This window comes from Monodon monoceros, unplaced genomic scaffold (assembly GCF_005190385.1).
Source record: "Monodon monoceros isolate NGI ecotype Baffin Bay Population unplaced genomic scaffold, NGI_Narwhal_1 Super_Scaffold_10, whole genome shotgun sequence".
Taxonomy (NCBI): domain Eukaryota; kingdom Metazoa; phylum Chordata; class Mammalia; order Artiodactyla; family Monodontidae; genus Monodon; species Monodon monoceros.
In genome coordinates this window covers 55,854,830-55,872,594 of record NW_021703766.1, presented here as the reverse complement: position 1 = coordinate 55,872,594, position 17,765 = coordinate 55,854,830, and the positions used below count along the sequence as shown (strand labels likewise).

General features: G+C 51.5%; 2 protein-coding genes across 10 annotated transcripts in view; one reads left to right on the top strand and one right to left on the bottom strand.

Annotated features, from left to right (window-relative positions):
- The window catches only part of ZNF71 (zinc finger protein 71), a 42,141-nt gene that overhangs the window by 14,020 nt on the left and 10,356 nt on the right, over positions 1-17,765 (top strand). For 2 of the 7 annotated variants that reach the window (XR_003790772.1, XR_003790773.1), the window contains exons 3-5: positions 847-973; positions 7,753-9,217; positions 13,075-13,224. Coding sequence is in view for 2 of the 7 variants with exons in the window: in XM_029202710.1 (XP_029058543.1) it covers positions 847-973; positions 7,753-9,188 (1,563 nt within the window). In the remaining 5 variants the exon portion in view is untranslated. Of the gene's footprint in view, positions 1-846; positions 974-7,752; positions 10,199-13,074; positions 13,482-17,765 lie in introns of those variants that run through there. The other 5 variants (XR_003790776.1, XR_003790777.1, XM_029202710.1 and 2 more) reach the window with 4 other exon arrangements.
- On the bottom strand, positions 14,212-17,397 carry LOC114884131 (zinc finger protein 248-like). 3 transcript variants are annotated; one of them, XM_029202825.1, is made up of 3 exons: positions 17,263-17,369; positions 16,710-16,836; positions 14,212-16,343 (listed from the first exon to the last, which is right to left on the bottom strand). In XM_029202825.1, the coding sequence occupies exon 3, from the start codon at positions 15,853-15,855 to the stop codon at positions 15,403-15,405; it is 453 nt and encodes a 150-aa protein (XP_029058658.1). In that variant the 5' UTR covers positions 15,856-16,343; positions 16,710-16,836; positions 17,263-17,369; the 3' UTR covers positions 14,212-15,402. The 3 variants fall into 3 exon arrangements, with proteins under 3 accessions (XP_029058658.1, XP_029058677.1, XP_029058668.1); XM_029202844.1 differs by lacking the exon at positions 16,710-16,836 and having other exon boundaries at positions 17,263-17,397; XM_029202835.1 differs by having other exon boundaries at positions 14,212-16,836; positions 17,263-17,363.

Here is a 17,765-nt window from a genome sequence, read left to right as displayed (position 1 = left end):
CCACCACCACCACCACCACCACCACCATCACCATCACCACCACCACCACCACCACCACCACAATCACCATCACCATCATCATCTCTCCCTGCTAAGCCACATTCATTTCATCCCCAGGGCTTACAGCATCAGCTGGAAAGTCTCTTATGCTTCCACCACATGAACTTCTCACGATTCCTCAATGGTCTAATCTGCCTTTTAAGCCTCATGTCTTGACCCAAGCTCTTCCTCCCTCCGGAATCTCCCCCCAAGGACCTGACCACTGATCCTTCCCCCAGCCTAAACTCAGTGTCACCTTTCTGAAGTCTTCCCGGACGCCCCCTAAAGCTGCTGTTGCTCAGGCGCCTGGAGAATTTTGTTCATACCTTCATGACAGTATTGACCAGATTGTGGGTCAGTTACAGGTGTTTTCGTCTGCCCCTCCTTTGAGGAACTAGTTCTTAAACCTTCTGTGTCTGTATCCCGCACCTTGCTCAGTGCCTGCAGCTTTGTAGGGGCTCAGGAATCTTTGGTGAACTACTGGGTTCCATCTAGGTTTCTGCCTTTGTTGGGCTTCTAATGAATGTGTTGATTCACTGGGTTATGATCATTTTGCCTTTGATTCCTTCTCTGTGTCTCAAATCTGTGACTTTCTGCTCTAAACAGCCTCATATTTGTTTTATTTCTCTGTCAGAGGACCATCCCCAAATAATGAGGCACCAAGATAACTGAGTGGCTGATCCTTGTTGAAATCACTTCAGATACATCTTGTGTGCCTTCCCGAAATCCTCTTGGCTTTTCTGGCCATTCTTCCAGACCTCTGTAAGGAGGGCCCTGCGGTGAGTGGTTGTGGGTTTCCTCTTACAGGAGTCAGTGACGTTCAGGGATGTGACTGTGGACTTCACCCAGGAGGAGTGGCAGCAGCTGGAACCTTCCCAGAAGGACCTGTACAGAGATGTGATGCTAGAGAACCTCCAGAACCTGGTCTCACTGGGTAAGGGGCAGCTTCGCTGAGTAACTTACCATCAGCCTGTCACGTGAGGACTACAGAGAGATAAGAAAAAAGATTGACAGATTTGACTACGTAGAAAGTTTAAATCACTGACAGATTTGACTACGTAGAAAGTTTAAATCACTCAAAGCTAAAAATAAAGTTGACAGATGATGAAATGGGGAATAATATTTACCACATGGATAACAGTCAAAGGATTATAATTATGTAAAGAGCTCCTAGGAATAAATAAGAAAAAGACTGAATGATGGCCAGACTTATAGCTGGAAGTTCATAAATGTGGAAATACATGGAATCACACTTTATAAAAGATTTTTAAATCTTACTAATAGTCAAAGAAATACAAACTGAGTCAAGGAAATACAGTTTTTGCTCATGAGGTACACAGAAATGAAAAAGAATAATAGCCTGCATTATGAAGGTATCGGGAAAGGGACTCTGTCCTTTTAGGAGTATAATGTTGGGACAACTCTTTTGGAGGACAGTTTGGCATTATCAGCCAAATTTTGAACAATTCCATTTTTAGGGATCTACCCTTTAGAAATCTTTCTATATGTGTACAAAGTTTTCCTTAGGAAGAAAAATAGAAATGACCTAAATGCCCACATGTACAAGACTGACTAACATATCAAGGTGTAGCCATATGATGGAAACCATGCTTTTCAAAGATGAGCACTCTTTGTAGGCACATGTCCCTTGATGTGTTGTTGAAACACTAACTTTCAGAGCTAGAGTATGGTCCCATTTCTTCAACAGCTTTTGTGGAAGTATAATTGACCTATAATTAACTGCACATATTTAAAGAATAATTCAGTGTATTTCAACATCTGTACACATCCAGGAAACCATCACCATGATCCAGATAATGAACATATCCATTACCCCGAAGAGTTTCTCATGCCCCTGGGTAATATCTCCCTTCCCTCCCCATACCCACCCTCCATCCCCAGGCAACCACTGGTCTGCCTTATGTCACTGTGGTTTAATTTGCATATTCTAGAATTTTATATACATGGAATCATACAGCATGTAGTCTCTTTTTGGTCTGACTTCTTTCACTTGGCATGATGATTTTGAGGTTCACCCATGTTGTTGTATGTATCAATAGTTCACATCTTTTTATTGCTGAATACCATTCTGCCTATGGATAGACCACAATTTGTTTATCCATTCACTTGTTGATGAACATTTGGGTTGTTTCCAATTCTGGACTATTATAAATAAAGCTGCTGTGAACGTGCGTGTACAAGTTTTTCTGTAGGCATATGCTTTCCTTTCTCTTGAGTAAACACCGGTGAGTAGAATGGTTGGCTCAGATATGAGGTGTATATCTAACTTTTAAAGAAACTCCAAACTTTTTTCCAAAGCAGTTGTAACATTTGACATTTCCACCAGCAGTGAGTGGGAGTTTCAGCTGCTCCATGTGCTTGCCAAATCTCAGTATGCTCAATCTTTTTCATTTCAGCCTTTCTCGTTGGTGTGTAGTCTTATCATATTGTAGTTTTCATTTGATATTGAGAATCTTTCCATGTGCTTATTTGCCACATGTATATTCTCTTCAGTGAAATATCTGTTCAAGTCTTTTGCCTGTTTTATTTAGTTGGGTTGTTCGTTTCCTTATTATTGAGTTTTGAGAGTTCTTTATATGTTTATTATTATTATTATTATTGACATAAGTCCTTTATCGGGTAGATGCTTTGCAAATATTTTGTCCCATTCTGTGGGTAGACTTTTCTCTTTTTTGATGGCATCATTTGAAACACAAACATTTTTAATTTTGATGTGTTCAATTTATTTATTTTGTTGTTGTTGCTTGTGCTTTTGGTATCGTATCTCAGAAACCATTGACCAACCAAGGCCATGAAAATTTACTCCTGTGTTTTCTTCTAAGAGTTTAACAGTTGTAGCTCTTCATGTACATCTTTGGTTCACTTTGAGTTAATTTTTGTGAATGATGTTAAAAAGGGGTCTAATGTCACTCCTTTGAATGTGGCTATCCAGGTTCCCCAGCATCATTTGTTTGAAGAGAAGTTTTTAATTGGAAGTCCAATTGATAAATTATTTTCCTTAGGGATCATGCTTTTGGTGTCAGATTTTAGAAATCTTTGCCTATCTCAAAGCCACAAAGGTTTTCTTCTGTATGTTGTATAGTTTTAGGTTTCATATTTTGTTCTATGATCCCCTTAGAGTTAATTTTTCTAATGATGCAAAATGTTAATTCAAGTTCACTATTTTTGTCAAATAGATGTCCTGTTGTTCCGCCATGTGTTGAAAAGACTGAATATTTCCACTGAAAAATTTCCACTGAATTTTCTCCACTGAATTGCCTTTGCACTTTTGTCAAAAATCAGCTGTTCATGTATGTGTGGGTCTAATTCTGGACTCTGTTCTGTTTCATCCATCTATTTGTCTGTCTTGACACCAATACCACATCATTTGACCTGCTTTCATTTTTGCCTTTGTGGCTTGTGTTCAGTCTAGGACGACTTAATCTCCACAAGACCCTTCTGAGTGTTCTGCCCAACGCCCCATGAATTATATGGTGCGAGTTACATGGCTGGTGTGAGGAGGCACTGTTCCCAGCCCTGCGTCGGCTCTGGGTACTGTTTTCAATTCCTTTCGGGTGGTTTTCTCCAGCCTTGGGTAGTTTCTGTGTATGAGTGTTCTGATCAGTAACCCAAGTCCTGGAGGGAGGACCTTGCCTGTCTCCAGAGCCCACTCTCCACACTTTCCTGTCCAGTACTCTGTTCTGTGAACTCCACCTGCCTCCGTCTCTCAATTCCATCTCCTCAACTCAGGGAGTCTGCGGGGCTTCACCTCAGTTTCCCCTCCTGTGCTGTGGCCTGCGAACTTTCCTGCGAGTAAGTTGGGTGGTCGTAGGGCCTGCCACTGTTGAGTCCTATGTCTCAGGAATCACTGCACTTTGTTGACTCATGTCCAGTGTCTTGAAAACCTTTGCTTTATATATTTTGTCCTCTCTTCCTCCCATTGCTTTAGGCTGTAGGCTGGAGGGAAATCTTATCTTTGTTACTCTATCTTGGCCACGTTTCAGAAAAACAACAACAACAGTGTGCGTTCATATGTGTGTGTGCATACAGGGTGTGTTGTGCATATTTTTTTAAAGTATGCACTGGGAGAAAATTCTAAAAATATACATCAAACTGTTAGATGGTGAGATTGCAGGAGACTTCCATTTTATGTTATTTTTTGAGGTTTGATGTTTTAATAACAAGTGTGAATTACTTTGTGATCAGAAGCAATTGTGGAAATACATAATATGGAAAAAGAAACTATAAAGGACAAGAAATCTAGTACCATGAAAAAAAATCCACATTTAGACCAAAAGGAATGAATAACATTTTGGATGTTTGTAGCTTGTTGCCGAAATGGCCTCTGCAGACGTTGTCCTGTTAACATTTCCCTTGACCGTGGGCAAGAAGGCCCATGTCCACACACTGTCACCAGCCACACATCATCAAATGCTTTGCTCCTTGCTGATCTGGTTGGTGAAAAGCCATATGGCAGGGTCCTTTTAATTTGGCTGATGTTGAGCTGTGTTTGCATACCTTTTCACGAGTAAGAGCTGATGTTTGCTTTTTTGCAAATCATCTCTCCTGAAGGGTGTTTGTGTGTTTTTTTTTTAATTGAAGTAGAGTTGATTTACAATAGTGTGTTAGTTTCAGGTGTACAGCAAAGTGATTCAGTTATATACACGTATGTATTTTTGGATTATTTCCTATTATAGGTTATTACAAGGTATTGAATGTAGCTCCCTGTGCTATATAATATATCCTTGTTGCTTATCTAGCTTATGTATAGTAGTGTGTATCTGTTAATCCCGATCTCCTAATTTATCCCTACCCCCCTTTCCCCTTTGGTAACCATATGTTTGTTTTCTGTGTCTGTCTGTTTTATACAGATTCATTTGTATTATTTTTTAGATTCCATATATAAGTGATTTCATATAATATTTGTCTTTCTCTGTCTTACTTCACTAAATATAATATTCTCTAGGTCCATCCATGTTGCCACATCTCCTGAAGGGTTTTAATCCCTGAAAGGGAGGCCGCCTCCTTTTAACTGCCCCTTAACTCTGGGATTTTGCTGTCATGCTCCCTCCAGCTCTCATATTTATTCCAGAAGACTTCCAACTGTATTCACAACCGAGACTCTGCTGCCTCCCATCTCTGCAGGCTCAGGCCAGTGTATGTCCCCAGCACGTCTCAGACCCCATGCACCCCAAACCAAATCCACCATCAGCCTTCCTTTCCTCCTCCTACTGAGAAGTCACCCCCACCCATGCCACGGGGCCTTCATGCCCCATGCCTCCATCTGCCCTAACATCTGGGCGTCACGCTACACCCCAGGGTCACTAAGCCAGGATCACTCTCAAGTATTTCTCAAATCCTTTGCTCTGGCATGGGAAAGCATAAGAACACAGCAAAACAGTGACTGACCAGGGCCCGTGGCTCTGTGGTCATAGGCTTCAATCTCAGCTCTGCCTCTAGTATGCTGTGTGACCTTGAGTAAGTGACTTAATTCTCAGAGCTTGTTTCCTTGTCTGTAAAATGGGTATAATCTCAAACATAACTACATGGTCGTGGGGACCACACGGAATGATCTGTGCCAATTGCTCAGCCCCGTACTGGGCACATTGCAAGTGTGCAGTGCATGTTTACCTGCTACCTTCTGTGTGCCAGATCCTGTAACTAACCAGGCACAGGCCAGGGTCTTGCCCTCCTGGAACTCACTTTCCACTACGGGGCAGGGGCTGGTAGTAAACAGATCAAGGGACAAAGACAAGTTGCCACGGGCTATAACGAACGATCACTAGGAAGCAGGCAAGAGGATAGCAAGAGAGATCTTCCTTTGCACCGTAGGATGGAGGATAAATGCTAACTGAGGCCTGAGGATGAGCACGCAAGGAGTATCAAGGAGCCAGCAGGTGCAAAGGCCCAAGGCAGGAAGAGCTCAGCACAGACAAAGGGGTAAAAAGGGAACTGCAGGGCAAGCGTGCCTGAAGAAAAGGAAGGTGCGTCAGTCCGGCGTGGTCGGCAGGATCCAGGCTGGCTCTGTCTGCCCAAGGGCCCAGGAGGGAAGGTCTTGGCCCTGATTCTCAGTGTGCTGGGGAGATGCTGGAGGGCTTGGCCTGCCTGAGAAGATCCCTACCACTGAGTGGACGGCGCCTTGTAGAGGGCAGAGGGTGTAGGCAGGAAACCTGCGGTGCCTGACTCGATGGTTGGCTGTGTTGGTGGAGAGATTTGGTCTGGCTCAAGCTGCTTTGCCCATCCAGTGGCACTCAACAGCCTGGATGATGGGAGGGAAGGGGCGAATCAAAAATGACTGCTAAAAAAAAAAAAAAAAAAAAAAAGACTGCTAAATCTTTATTTTCAAAACACTTTTTAAAATGATGGTAAAATACATATAACACAAAATTTACCATTTTAGCCCTTTTTTAGGTGTACAGTTCAGTGGTATTGAGTACATTCAAATTGTTGTGCAACCATCACCACCATCCATCTCCAGAGGCCTTTTCATCTTCCCCAACCTGGTCCCCAGTAAACACTGCCCGTTCCCTCCTCCCCCAGCCCCTGGGACCCACCGTCCACTTTCTGTCTCTATAAATTTGACTCCTCTGGGGACCTCATATGAGTGTCCTTCTGTGTCTGACTATGTTGCTACATCTCTTTGATGAGCCTTTCTTTCTTTTTTTTATCATTTGGGGTGGGGGTGAGGATTCCAAAATCACAAGTTTCCTGTTAACCGGGTTTGCCATACCCAAGAGGGACACAGGAGGCTTCTGAATAGTCCTCAGCAGAACTCAGCAGGTCTGGGTGGGGGGCATACATTTGGGAGGCATCACTATATAGAAGATTCTATATAGAAGTCCAGACTCCCTTGGCGGGGCCATGAAGGCATGACATGACTTAGGGGAGGGGGGGGGTCTCAAACTCAAGTGTTGGTGGGGCCAGGTGGGGGTTAAATGAGGGGTCGGGAACAGCTGCTGCTCCACTCCTGCTTTTTATCGCCTCATAGGAATAAAGGCTTTGTGTGGTCATATCGTCACACTTTTCGTGACATTTTTGTGTAAGATCTCACAACTTTTAAATGTTGGGAATGAAGCCATTAGGTCCATGATACAGAGTCCGGACCTCAGACAGGAAACAGAAATGAACAGGATACACGTGGGAGGGGATTGGAGACTTCGCTTGGTGACCAGGAAGGGATGGATGTGCAAAGAGGAGAGGACTGGAGCCAGCCCCACGGGGATACCTGCGCTCCACGACTGGGCAGTGGAGGAGGGGAGTGAGGCCTACGGGGCTGGGGAGGGCGGGATGGAGCTGGGCCGGGGCCCGGAAAGACGGGGTAACCTGCACGCGCCGTAAACGTCAGCTGTATTTGTATCATTTCTAATACAAAATCGATGCTCTGAGAAGCATGACTGGTTGGGGATATTCAGGAGGGACCCTGGAGGGGAGGAATCCATTGCAGAAACTCCTCACTCAGGTTTGCGAGAGCCTTTCTGACCCGCCCCCTCTCAGCCCAACTTGTGTGTCTCCTCCGAGCTCCGAAAGGGACATTTCTAGTTCTCCGCTCACCTCCTAGGTTGGTTCTGCCTTCTGAAACCACGTGTGTCGTCAGCGCATTGCTTTGCTCTTAGCTTCTCCATCCGTGCCCTGTCGTTTACCCACCCCCGCTTGGGAAATTACTTCCACCCAGCATTAACTGCGTACATTTCTTCTCTCCTCCTCCCCCGCCAGACTTGGAAATGAGACCTGAAATGAAAGAACCGGACCTGAAGGAAGAGATTTCGGAAGACAAACCATCCGGGGCCTGGGGTTCAGCCGTGGACGGAGCGCGGACGCAGGGTGACAGGGTGGAGTCGCGGCGGGGAAGCGCTAGGACCTGCCCGGGGCGGCTGGAAATCTCCCGGGAGTCGGACCCCGAATGTCGTGAATTGCTGGCGTTCGTTAACCAGAGCCCCACCCCGGCGCCACCCAGGTCGGGGGGTCCGAGGGAAGCAGGGATCCACCCGTTTGCCATGCGGGGCAAGAACCTCGCAGGTAACTCGGACCTTGGTAAACCCTCTAGACCGGACGTGGAGAAGAAATCCTACGACTGCAGCGAGTGTGGCAAGGCTTTTGGCCGCAGCTCGTCGCTGGTGAAACACCAGCGCATCCACACCGGGGAGAAGCCTTTCCAGTGCGACGTGTGTGGGAAGCACTTTCTGGAACGGTCGTCGCTGACCATCCACCAGCGGGTCCACACGGGCGAGAAGCCGTACGCGTGCGGGGACTGCGGCCGCGCCTTCAGCCAGAGCATGAACCTCATCGTGCACCAGCGCACGCACACCGGCGAGAAGCCGTACGCGTGCGGCGTGTGCGGGAAAGCTTTCCGGAAGACCTCCTCCCTCGCCCAGCACGAGCGGGTCCACACGGGCGAGAAGCCGTACGCGTGCGGAGAGTGCGGCAAGGCCTTCCGCCAGAACATGCACCTGATCGTGCACCAGCGCACGCACACGGGCGAGAAGCCGTACGTGTGCGGCGAGTGCGGGCGCGCCTTCAGCCAGAACATGCACCTGACGGAGCACCAGCGCACGCACACGGGCGAGAAGCCGTACGCGTGCGGGGACTGCGGCCGCGCCTTCAACAAGAGCTCGTCGCTGACGCTGCACCGGCGCAACCACACGGGCGAGAAGCCGTACGCGTGCGGCGAGTGCGGCAAGGCCTTCAGCCAGAGCGCCTACCTGATCCAGCACCAGAGGCTGCACATCGGGGTGAAGCCTTTCGAGTGCGGCCAGTGCGGCAAGGCCTTTAGCAAGAACTCCGCTCTGACCCAGCACCAGCGCATCCACACCGGCGAGAAGCCGTACGCGTGCTACATCTGCAAGAAGCACTTCACGGGCCGCTCGTCCCTGGTGGTACACCAGATGGGCCACACCGGCGAGAAGCCCTACGCGTGCGGCGAGTGCGGGAAGGCCTTCAGCCAGAGCGCCTACCTCATCGAGCACCAGCGCATCCACACGGGCGAGAAGCCGTACCGGTGCGCGCAGTGCGGCAAGGCCTTCATCAAGAACTCCTCGCTCACGGTTCACCAGAGGATCCACACCGGGGAGAAGCCCTACAGGTGCGGCGAGTGCGGGAAAACCTTCAGCCGGAACACCAACCTCACGCGGCACCTGAGGATCCACACCTAGGGAGCTTGGGGCGCCCCAGTCTACACCAGGTGGGCGGCGTCCTTAGCACGGGCCGTCGGCTCTCTGGGAGTTCTCAAGTGGGGGCCGAGGGTGGCGCAGCCCCGCGGCTCTTAGGAATTGTGGGGGTCTTGGTTCCCACGCGCTCCTTCCCGGCCGGGCGTCCACACCACCGAGCCGGAACGCAAGTTCCTCCGTGCCCAGTGTACTTGGGAACGTTGCAAGGTTGGCTGTGGCTGGTAACTCACGGGAGTTCCAGGAACGGAGCGCGTCAGGGTTCCAGACCAAGCGCTCAGTACATTTTAAGCGCTGAGATGGAGCCTCCGGTCGGTCTCCGTTCCGATAGTAAAGTTGGGGAGAGGCGTGCAGGACTTGATAAGAGCGTGGGGACGTTTTTCCCCTTGTCACACACACCCTCGGTCTAGTCCAGACGTAGGTTGTCTGTGAGTTTCCCCTATGGGGAAGAGCTAGAGGGGGACCCTTCGTCGTCCTTCCACATCCCAGACCCCCTGCAGTCTCCCTAAACCGTACTGGAAGCTTCCTCCCCCCAGGCTAATAAGCGGTAGAAGTTGGCAAGTTCGTGAGAGGAAAAAAATTCTTTTTCAGAGTTAGCAATAACAGTAACCGGTTTGGCTGCCAAAGTTTCTCATAGTGGTCTGTTAAATTTTTTTTTTAATAAAACTTTTCATGAAGGGAGACCAGTGTCATCTTAAACAGTCATCAGGTGAGAAAGATACAGGTAACAGGTGTGCTGTCAAAGTCGGTTTCAGTGCTTGTGGGAGAGGGCAGGGGAGCGAGTAACAACAGGCTTGATATTCAGGTTAAAATACTTAACCGGATTCAATAAGTTGCACATCTGAGTCTCTTTACATAGTTATTTTTTGCAGTTAAACTTGGAGTCTCCTAAGGCTGACCTGAAGCTTTGTGTACACATAGAGTTCCCCCAGTCTCCCCTCTCTGGGAGCTTTTCCACCACCTTTTTATTTTAATGTTTTGTGCTACTGGTCACAAATGTCCTGGCGTGTCTGAATGTCCCACACTTCCTGACGCCGGGGTGCAGAAAGAATAATTCATTTTAAGCAACCACTTATATCAGTAAGCACACTTCGTGTTGTAGGTAGGAAAAACAGCCATGTAGAAACATGGACAGTTTTTGAATGTCAGGGTGCAGGCATCAGGGTGCAGGCATCAGGGTGGGCTTGATCCAGATGCACGGCGCGTCAGAACCACAGCTCTGCCTCCCCGTGGTCTGCTGGCTCTCCCTTCACGCACTGGCCTCGTCCTCAGGCTGGCTTCCCTTGTGGTTTCATGGTGGTTTCCAGCAGCTCCTCTTGACACACTTCCTCAGTCTCGTGCAGATGGAGACAGACCTCTTCCAGTCATTGGCAAAAAAGCCCTACGCTTCATTCCGCTGGACTCACCAGGGCTGATTGTTCTGACCAGAGAAGTGCCATGTGCTGATTGGCTTAGATATGGGTCTTGCCCTCATCCTTGAAATAGTAGCTGTGGAAGGGGAATGAATGGGAGTGACTGCCCAGATCGGCCTGAAACCACTGTCCACCCTTGACGTGGGCATGGGGTCCATTCTGCCCAGGTCACAGTCGGGGAGAAGTGGGATGACACGGAGAAGCTGGCCCCAGCGTCATCGGATGGCCTCTCTGGCTTTTGTTGTGACAGTGAGGTCCTGCTGCACGTGACATTTTCTTTGGGGAGCCTTCTCATTGCCTCAGTCACCACGAGAGCCTCCGGTCCTGGCTGTCCTCTGTGCTCTCTTGACCACGGGATGGGGGCAGGGCCCAGAGAGACTGAGAGGCTCCGGGTTACATCTGTTTGCACCAGCTTTCGTCGCCATGCCCCCATTCCTGTTGGCAAGAACAGATGTCATGTGATCAGGTTTCCTGCTTGGGGGGGCGGGGCAGGGGTGGCCGGGTGAGTGACTGTGACGCACAGGGCAAGTGTGAAGCCTTGGATGGATCGAAGGTGAGCCCCAGCTGTGAGCGAGTGAGTTCCTTCTAACCCTCTGTGCTTCGGTTCCCTCTGCTTTAAAAAGGGGGTTGTGGGCATCTCCGAAGTCGATTGATAGGATAGTCAGGGGCAGGCTAAGCTGCAGGTCCTGGCAACACAGAGCCTCAGACAACAGAGCCCCCAGCCTCTCTGCCTCTCTCCTGCTCCCTCGCTTCTCTCTCAGTCTCAGACCAAAAATTCCACCCAGTCGCACTTCTTGTGGTCACTTAGGACCTACATCCCATCCACCCCTGAGGACACAGGGCTGGTCAGAGCTGGCTGCCAGCCGCCATGAGCGTTCCAGCGGCAGGTCAGGGGAGGCATCCTGGAGGAGGTAAGTCTGACCAACACCTTAGCACCGGACCGGAAGTGGCCCAGTGTCTCCCACTGTCTCCCACTGTGTACCACGCCTTTGACAGCTGCCTCCCCTCAGGCCTACATGGAGGCTGGGAGGTGTCGTCCAGGGGTGTTTCCAGGACGAAGTGGAGACAACCATCCCTCAGGCTGCACCCTGAGGACCTGTCCAGGCAGATCGTGCAGTCAGGCAGGAGCATGAGACATGGTCTTTCAATAAAACGAGCACGTGGAGCTTGGCAACCTTCTAGGCCTCCCAGTAGGAGCTAAGAGTCAGGGTCTCTGACGGTTTGGCCTAGCAGCCATGTCGCCACCCTCCTCCTGTGCTTCCCTCCCATCACCTCCTATCATGAGACGGGACACTCAGCCTCTCCCTGCTAGACCTTTCCACACCTGGCCCAGTCCTCTCATCAAATGGGAAAGGACGGGGAGGAGGGGTGTGGGAGCACCCTCTTATCTCAGCGCCACCCGGTCCCTGGTAGGTCAGGACGGGATGCAGGTAACTGAGACGTTGGACAGAGACAAGCCCTGGAGAGTTATCAGAGGCCCGTGGTCACCGTCCAGTATTATTCACTGAGGGCCTGGACACAGATCCAGAAGCTGGTGATGGCCAGGAATCTCCTGGAAGTTTTGGAATTTCAGGAGAGGTGCAAACCATCCTCTCTCAAATCACAGGTTTATGACCCCCCGACATACTGGATGGGATTCTTGTGAACATAAAGTGCTTTGAGTCAAGCAGGCTTATTGTCTAATGTATGCCTCATCCACAACCTTAATAATATCTTATTATTTTACTATTGATAATAGTGCTCTATTGTTATCATTAATTAATAGTAAATAATAAATACAGTGCTCTATTATCAACAGTCAAATAAAATATTAATAAGTACTGTCTAGAATGCTATTATTATCCTGGCTTTTCAGCTGAGGAAACTGAGGCTCAGAGTACTAATGCTTTGCTCAAGATCTTGGAGCTGAAAGCTTTTATGTGCAATGTTTCCGTTTCCTAAACAGCACCAAATTCCCATATTTAAGAAATGCTACTTGGGCCAGGCCCAAGCAGGCCACACCAACGACATCTGGGGCAAGAAACAGATTGGACCCCTGGTCTGCAGCCCCTGCAGAGTGGAGGAGTGATCAAGTGGGCTCTGGGGTCAGGGGATCCTGGGCTCAACCACTGGTACTGCCACTCACCCAGTGGTCAGCCTGAGCTTGCTCGGTGCCTCCTTGTCTGTTCAATGGAGGTGATGCCTGACCTCCCACACAGGGTGGAGGTGATGGTGAGGTCACAGAGCTGGGTCAGCATGGACGAAATGCAGCAACAAACCCCAAAGACCTGGGGCCTAATTCCTTGCAGCCGATCGTAGGAGGATCTCCACAGGGTGACTCGGGGGTCCACACTCCCTCTACTACCTTCAGCTCACCGCTTCTGGAAACACTCTGGGGTTGGCATCCAGGGGGCGGATGGGGGAAGGGCAGGTGGCAAAGGCCCAGCCTTTTCTGGACACATCCCTCTCCTCACCTTCCACAGGGAGGAGTGGTCCATGCCCCTTCCTGGATGCAAGTGGGAAATGCGGTTTCTGGCAGGACAGCTGCGTCCCAGGACTAACTCTGCACCAGGAAGGATGGAAAGTGAGGAGTGTGGGGGGTTGCTGTCTCCCCCTGCCACCCAAAATGCAAGGTGGGTGCTCATGCTTTCCAGTAACATGTAGACAGCAGCTACAGTTGCAAAAGGCTAAGTTTCTAGCCATTTAAGGATGTTATAGATTGCATGTGTTCTGCCTATATTCATATATTGAAATCCTAACACCCAGTAACTTCAAAATGTGACTGCATTTGGAGATAGGGCCTTTAAAGGGATAATTAGGGTTCTGTGAGGTCATATGAGTGGGCCCTAATCCAATGACTGGTGTCCTAAGAAGAGAGAGAGAGATGCCAGGCCGCACACGGGCAGAGGGACAGCCACGTGAAGAGGCCACAAGAGGGCCACCATCTGCAAGCCAAGGAGAGAGGCCTTAGGAGAAATCAACCCTGCTCACACCCAGATCCCAGACGGTGAGAAAATAGATTTCTGCCATTCAAGCCCACTGCACTGTCTGTGGTCTTTTGCCATGGCAGCCGGAGCAAACGAATACAGTGAGTGAGCTACAACAAGCTCCCACTGGACAAACCTTTCTGGCAGAGACGCCAGATCCTGCAGTGGATAAGCAGCCATTTAACAGAGAATCACGTTTATTCCTGGTAAAGTGCCAGGTACGCAGGTGATGTTCAGCACCAAGGACAGCAGCTGGTCTGAGCCACAGTAAGGGCTTCCCTGGCGGCTCAGTGGTTAAGAATCCGCATGCCAATGCAGGGGACACAGGTTCGAGCCCTGGTCCGGGAAGATCCCACATGCCGCAGAGCAACTAAGCCCATGCGCCACAACTACTGAGCCTGCACTCTAGAGCCCGCGAACCACAACCACTGAGCCCACGTGCCACAACTGCTGAAGCCTGCACGCCTAGAGCCCGTACTTCGCAACAAGAAAAGCCACCACAATGAGAAGTCCGTGCACCACAACGAAGAGTAGCCACCCCTCGCTGCAACTAGAGAGAGCCCACGTGCAGCAACAAAGACCCAATGCAGCCAAAAATAAATAAATAAATATTTAAAAAGGCCTAGAGGGAAATGAAAGAACGGAGCCGGCCAGTCTCCTCCACTTAGTCCCAGGAGCCCACCCGAGGGAACCACCAAGAGGGACCATGAGACCAAACGGGTTTTGCCAGCCTGTGCTGAGGAAGGGTGTGGAATTCCACAAATAACTGTTGGTTGATGGCAGGGGTTGGCCAACCTTTTCTGCAAAAGGCCAGAGACTATGTATTCTTTGCAAGCCACAAAAGCTCTCTCTGTGTCATATTCTTTTTGCTTTATTTTACAACCCTTCACTTTATTTTACAGTGTGAAAGCCATTCTTACCTTGGGGGCCATGTGAAAGCAGGTCTGGCCCCCGGGCTGCGGTTTGCCAACCCCTGCCTGATCTAATCTCTCCCCTGGTAACGGGGATAATTTTTGGAGTCTGGTGCAACATGAAAATATGGGGCCTTCTGTCCAGAGGTTATTAAGCATTTCAAAATGGTGACTGCAGAGCGTGAGACCGAGCGTGGGCCAGGCCCTGTGTGGTTGCACAGGTCGCACACTGCTGAAGTACGGCAGCTGTCGCCTGTCCTGAGGGAATTCTCAGGAATGTGTCACAAGCCCCAAGGGCATCTCTTGACGTCCCTGAGTTAATTCTAAAGTGATGACGGGAGGAGGCTGAAACTTGGCCGCCATCTCAGGCCTGACCTGTGACAGGTTATCTGGGAGAGTGGGCAGAAGGCTGGGCTCCCTGGCGGGCACCCCCGCAGCAGCGTGTGTCTTCTGGTGGCAGGTGAGGTTCCCGATGCGCCTGAAGGCCTTGCCACACACCTTGCACTCATAGGGCCACTCCCCGGTGGGGATCCTCCGGTGCGCCGTCAGCGTGGGCTGGTGCCGGAAGTCTTTCCCACACTGCCCGCACTGGTAGGGCTTCTCCCCTGTGTGGATTCGGCCGTGCTGGACCAGGGCGGACTTCCGCACGAAGGCCTTGCTGCACACGCCACAGTGGAAGGGCCTCTCGTCACTGTGGATGGCCTGATGCTAGAGCAGGAAGGACACCTTCCGGAAGCTTCTCCCGCATTCGCCGCAGCGGTAAGGGCTTCTCGCCCGTGTGGATCTTTAGGTGAATGGAGAGGTGCGCCTTCTGGCTGAAGGTCTTGCCACACTCCGTGCACTCAAAGGGTCTCTCTCCGGTATGGGTCCGCCAGTGCACGGTGAGGTAGCCCTTCTGGCTGTAGGATCTCCCTCAGGCTTTGCAGTGGAAAGGCTTCTCGCCCGTGTGGTTGCGCCGGTACACCACGAGCTGCGCCTTCTGGCTGAAGGCCTTGCCGCACTCGTAGCACTTGAACGGCCGCTCGCCCGTGTGCGTGCGGTGGTTGTTGACCCGCTCGGATTTCTTGCACAAGGCCTTCCCGCACACCCTGCACGGGTGGGGCCTGTCGCCTCTGGCGGCCCACTGGTGCCCGAGGAGGGAGGAGCGCTTGGTGAAGCGCTTACCGCACAGGTCACACACGAAGGGCTTCTCCCTGGTGTGGATGCGCTGATGGTCCACCAGGTTGGTGATGAGGGTGAAGGCCTTGCCGCACTCACAGGACTTGTAGGGCCACTCGCCGGTGTGTGTGCGCCGGTGCCCAAGCAGCTGCTTGTTCTGCACGAAGGCGCAGCCGCACTCGGCACACCGGTAGGGCCGCTCGCCCATGTGGATGCGCCGGTGCACTGTGAGGTTGGCAAGCTGGCAGAAGGCCTTGCCGCCCTCGGCGCACGTGAACGGCTTCTCGCCGGTGTGGACGCGCCGGTGCACCGTGAGCGTGGCTTTCCTGAGGAAGCGTCTCCCACACTCGCCCCACGCAAAGGGTTTGTCCAGGGCGTGCACGCGCTGGTGCTGCGCCAGCTCGGTGCAGTGTGCAGAGGCCTCCCCGCACTCCTGGCACACAGGGCTTCTCAGTGACAGCAGGGGCTCTCCCAGTTGGGATTCCGCGGGCCGCACTTGTGGGGTCCCCTCCCTCCTGGAATTCCTGGCTGGGGGTCTCCTGGCTGATGCTCTGAAGGGGCCCTTCCTGAAGCTGTCCCGGCCTCTCCTGATGCACAGCCCCAGGGGCAGCCACCTCCCAGATCTTCCAGGTCCAGCTCAGGGGATACTCCTGCAGGGACAGCTTCCACTGGGCCATTCCTCTCCAGTCTCCATTTCTGAAAGAAACGGAAAACACGAATGTCAGCCATGTCACCTACTCCCAGAGCTGGAAGGGGTGAGGGCTGGGGGCTGGGAAAGCAAAGAGAAGCCTCCTCAAGTACTTGCCAAGGGCTCTAGAATGAGGTCTAGTGTGTGTGTGCAATGGACAGAATATATGTGCCCCCCCTGCAAATTCATATGTGGAAATCCTAATCCCCAGGTGATGGCATTAGGTGGTTGGGAGGTGATTAGGTCATAAAGGCAGAGTACTCACAAATGGGATTAGTGAGATCTCTCTCACCCCTTCCTCCTTGTGAGGACACAGCGAGAAGGGGCCACCTATGAACTAGGAATAGGGCCCTCCCCAGAACCCCCCGTTTTACCCAGGGAGCTCAAGTTCTGGAAGTTCTCAAGCATCACATCCTTGTACAGGCCCCTCTGAGCCGGCTCCAGCTGCTGCCACTCCTCCTGTGTGAAGTTCACGGCCACATCTTTGAATGTCACCAACTCCTGTGACAGCAAAGATGTCTGGTTCAACCAGGCCGGCAGGGCTGGAGGAGCCAGGGAGGTGGGGCAAGGCCCTGGCCTCAGTGGGTCCTCCCAGGGAATATCCCCCTCCCCCAGCACAGAATGGCACTGGCACACAGTAGGTGCTCAAGAAATGTCAGCTGTCATTAGGATGACATCATTATTAGGGCTGGGACTCGATTTGGTTTGGGGCTTCAGGGCTGTGTGGCGGTCCCCAAGGCCATCCCAAAGTTTGATGATTCTCTATGAGGACTTGTGGGACTGGGCATAAAGTTGTATTCGTGGCCACCCTGCCCCAGGTGACAGGGCACAGGCCCCGGAGGGGGGCTCCAGCAGGGCCTCATTTGACTCTGGCGGCCCAACCTGAGCCACCCACGAGGAGGAGGGCAAGGAGCTGACACTACTCACCAGGGCCTTGTCAGCCAGCAGCTGGGCAGCCATCCCTCCACTGCCCACAGTGACCAGGGGATGGGTGGTGGGGTCTGGGGGCTGATGGAACTGTGGTGGAGGGAGAGAAAGAGAGGGGGGACAGTGAGAGACCAGGCCTAGCCCTGCCCCCTGGATTCACACACACACACACACACACACACACACACACACACACAGCTCTTCTCATCCAGAGAAACACACAGAGACACAGCACACCCCCCCCATGGGCTCACGCTACCCAGACACCGCCACAGTGTGGTGGCTGGGGAAGTAGGGAGTGGGGATGTCTCTCCCAGGTGGGTTCAGACCCAGGGCCACTCTGCCTACACACCCCCATCAGGACCTGGACCTGAGATCCACCCTTAGGGCCAAGCGGCTGAGCCCCCACCACTGCCCCAGGCCCCAGCTTACACTTGGGGTCCGGCTCTGCTACCAGATGAAAAAGCCCCCAGGAACAAAGGCCCAGGGACAGAGAAATCAGT